This window comes from Triticum urartu, chromosome 3A (assembly GCF_056163025.1).
Source record: "Triticum urartu cultivar PI428250 chromosome 3A, HENAU_Tu73, whole genome shotgun sequence".
Classification (NCBI taxonomy): Eukaryota; Viridiplantae; Streptophyta; class Magnoliopsida; order Poales; family Poaceae; genus Triticum; species Triticum urartu.
In genome coordinates this window covers 398615747-398618658 of record NC_141875.1, presented here as the reverse complement: position 1 = coordinate 398618658, position 2912 = coordinate 398615747, and the positions used below count along the sequence as shown (strand labels likewise).

At 58.6% G+C, this 2912-nt stretch overlaps 1 protein-coding gene across 1 annotated transcript; it reads left to right on the top strand.

Annotated features, from left to right (window-relative positions):
• Window positions 1–1681: 1681 nt before the first annotated feature.
• LOC147979837 (uncharacterized) lies at window positions 1682–2482 on the top strand. Its single transcript, XM_087515363.1, has one exon. It carries the CDS (start codon window positions 1682–1684, stop codon window positions 2480–2482), a length of 801 nt encoding a protein of 266 aa, XP_087371489.1.
• The last annotated feature ends 430 nt before the right edge of the window (window positions 2483–2912 follow it).

Sequence of the window (2912 nt, the reverse complement as noted above, 5' to 3'; positions counted from 1 at the left end):
TAAGCCATGAAGATCGAGAGCAGGCGAGCGCCAGCGCGCGCAGCGTCCTTGTTTCCTCTTTGGTGCTAAGGGGCAAGCGCAGGCACGGAGTACCGAGGCATCAAGCAAAGGTTTCCATATTGGTGCAACGAGGCCAAGACCAGAAGGATGGCAAGACGGAGGTCACCGTGGAGCCCAAGACGATGTGACCACCAGAACCTTTGGCAGGCGAAGGCTGCGTACCTCCAGCAGATTCCGGCGCTTCATCACAAACCACGCCCTTCACGACATCTACATGCGCAGGAGGCTCTACACCTGGTCGAGCAAGCAGGACAACCCCACGCTGGTCCGCAACGACCATGTGTTGTGCACCACCTCCTGGTCCACGGGGCATCCGCAACACCTCCTACGATGCCTCGCATCTGCAACATCTGATCATTGCCCCCTCATTGTGGACTGCTCCCTTTGCTCGCCTGGCAAGAGAAGGTTTCACTTCGAGCGATTCTGGATCAAACTCGATTGATTCATGCCCACTGTGGAAGCGGCCTGGCACTCTGTCCCCGCTGATGCAGACCCCGTCCGACGGCTATTCGCGCGGCTCAAGGCCACCGCCCGTCACTTCCAGAGCTGGGGCTCCTGCTCCATCGGGCATATCACGTCCCAACTCATTACAACGCGTGAGCTCATCTACCGACTTGACGTCGTGCAGGATCACCGAGCGCTTTCGCCCGCCGAGGCCTGGCTCCGACGTGAGCTCAAGCGCACCTACCTCGGCCTGGCTTCCCTCGAACGATGCCTTGTGCGCGAGCGCGTCCGGTTCCGTTGGCTCAAGGAGGGAGTCACTAATGCTGCCTACTACAAGATCCACACCGCGCATTGGAGCCAGAAGAAACGCATTCTCAGCCTCCGCGTGCCTGATGAGACAATCATGGATGCAGCCTCCTTATCACGGGTGGCCTACGACCACTTCTCCTCCATCCTTGGCACTGCGACTGCCCAGACCCACTCCATCCGCCTCGACGCGATCAACCATAGAAGCTTCGATCTCCTCAAGCTAGACGCTCCTTTCTTCGAGGAGGAGATCAGGGACGCGATCAAGAAGATCCCAATGGGCAAGGCACCCGGCCCCGATGGATTCACCTTCGATTTCGTCCGGGCGTGCTGGACAATCATCAAGGCAGACATCTGCGAGGCCTTCGACAAACTCTATGCCATGAACGGGTGTGACTTTCACAAGCTCAATGAGGCCCTCCTCGTCTTGCCGCCCAAGAAACCTGACGCCACCGCGATCACCGACTACCGGCCCATCAGCCTGATTCACATCATCACCAAATTGTTCGCCAAAGTGCTCTCCTTGCACCTTGACCCCAGGATGAAGGAGATCGTCTCTGCCAATCAAAGCGCTTTCATGATTGGCCGCTGCGTGCATGATAACTTTCTCCTCGTTCAGCAAACTGCCAGGCTCCTCCACAACAACAAGTCACCACAAGTCGTACTGAAGCTTGACATCGCCAAAGCATTTGATACAGTCTCGTGGCCTTTCTTGCTCGAGACTCTGTTGCATCTGGGCTTTGGTAGGCGCTGGTGCGAGTGGATCTCCATTATCACATCCACAGCCTCCACTCATGTCCTCGTTAACGGCAACTAGGGGCCACTAGTGAATCACGCCTGTGGACTGCGCCAGGGTGATTCGGTCTCGCCCATGTTGTTCACCATCGTCATCGACACCCTCAACTCCCTCCTCCAACATGCTGTGGCTACTGTCGCTCTACGCCGGCCCACCACTTGGCACGGGGCCTCCAGTATCTCGCTCTTTGCCGATGACATGGTCATCTTTTGCCACCCTGACCCACAAGAGCTCGCCACCATCCGTGTGCTGCTTCAACTGTTTGGTGATGCGTCCGGCCTGCGCACCAATTTCGCCAAGTGCTCGGCATCGCCAATCCGGTGTTCAAGCGAGGAAACCACCGCGATTGCCTCGGGGCTATCATGTGCAGTCAAAGGTTTCCCCATCCCCTACCTCGTCTTGCCACTCACCATCCGCAAGTGCCATGCCTCCGCGCTCCTCCCCATGGTGGACAAGCTGCACAAGAAGCTCGCCACCTGGAAGGCCTCACTTCTATCTCGTGCCGAGCGCCTTGCCCTGGTGCGGCACGTGCTCACGACCATGCCAATCCACATCCTGCTCGCCGTGGCCCTCAACCCCACAATCCCTAAGAATATCACCACTCTGGTGTGGGACTTCCTCTGGCATGGGCGCAAAGACGCCAAGCATGGTTGTTGTCATGTAAGCTGGCCCAAACTCTCCCGCTCGCTCGAGCACGGTGGCCTCGCGGTGCGCGACCTCCACCGCACGGGCATCGCCTTACGCGCCCGCTGGTTATGGCTGCAAGCTACGGACCCGGACCGCCCCTGGATCATCGGGATGGACGCACATGCCGCTTCTGGATCAACCACTGGATCTATGGGTCTTCGGACGCTGAGATTGCCCCCGCACTCGTGACACTGGTGCAGTGCCGACAGCGCCGCCAACGCCTTGTTTCCGAGGCCCTGCAGAACTCGCTCTGGATTGGGGACATGCACGGCGCCATGAGCGCCGCTGCTGTGATCGAGTACGTCGAGTTGTGGCAACAGATACAAAGCGTTCAACTATCGGCCGAACCGGACAGAATCACATGGAAGTGGACCGACAATGGGATCTACACGGTAAGCTCCGCGTACAAGGCCCTGTTCCATGGATCGACCACCAGCCCCTTCCAGCGTCTCATCTGGCGCTCGTGGGCACCTAACGGAGCCAAGTTCTTTCTCTGGCTAGCCTCGATGGATCGCTGCTGGACGGCCGAACACCACGTTCGTCATGGACTGCAGCACGACCCCCTCTGCAAGCTATGCTTCCAAGAGCTCGAGTCCCTGGATCACCTACTTTCCCGGTG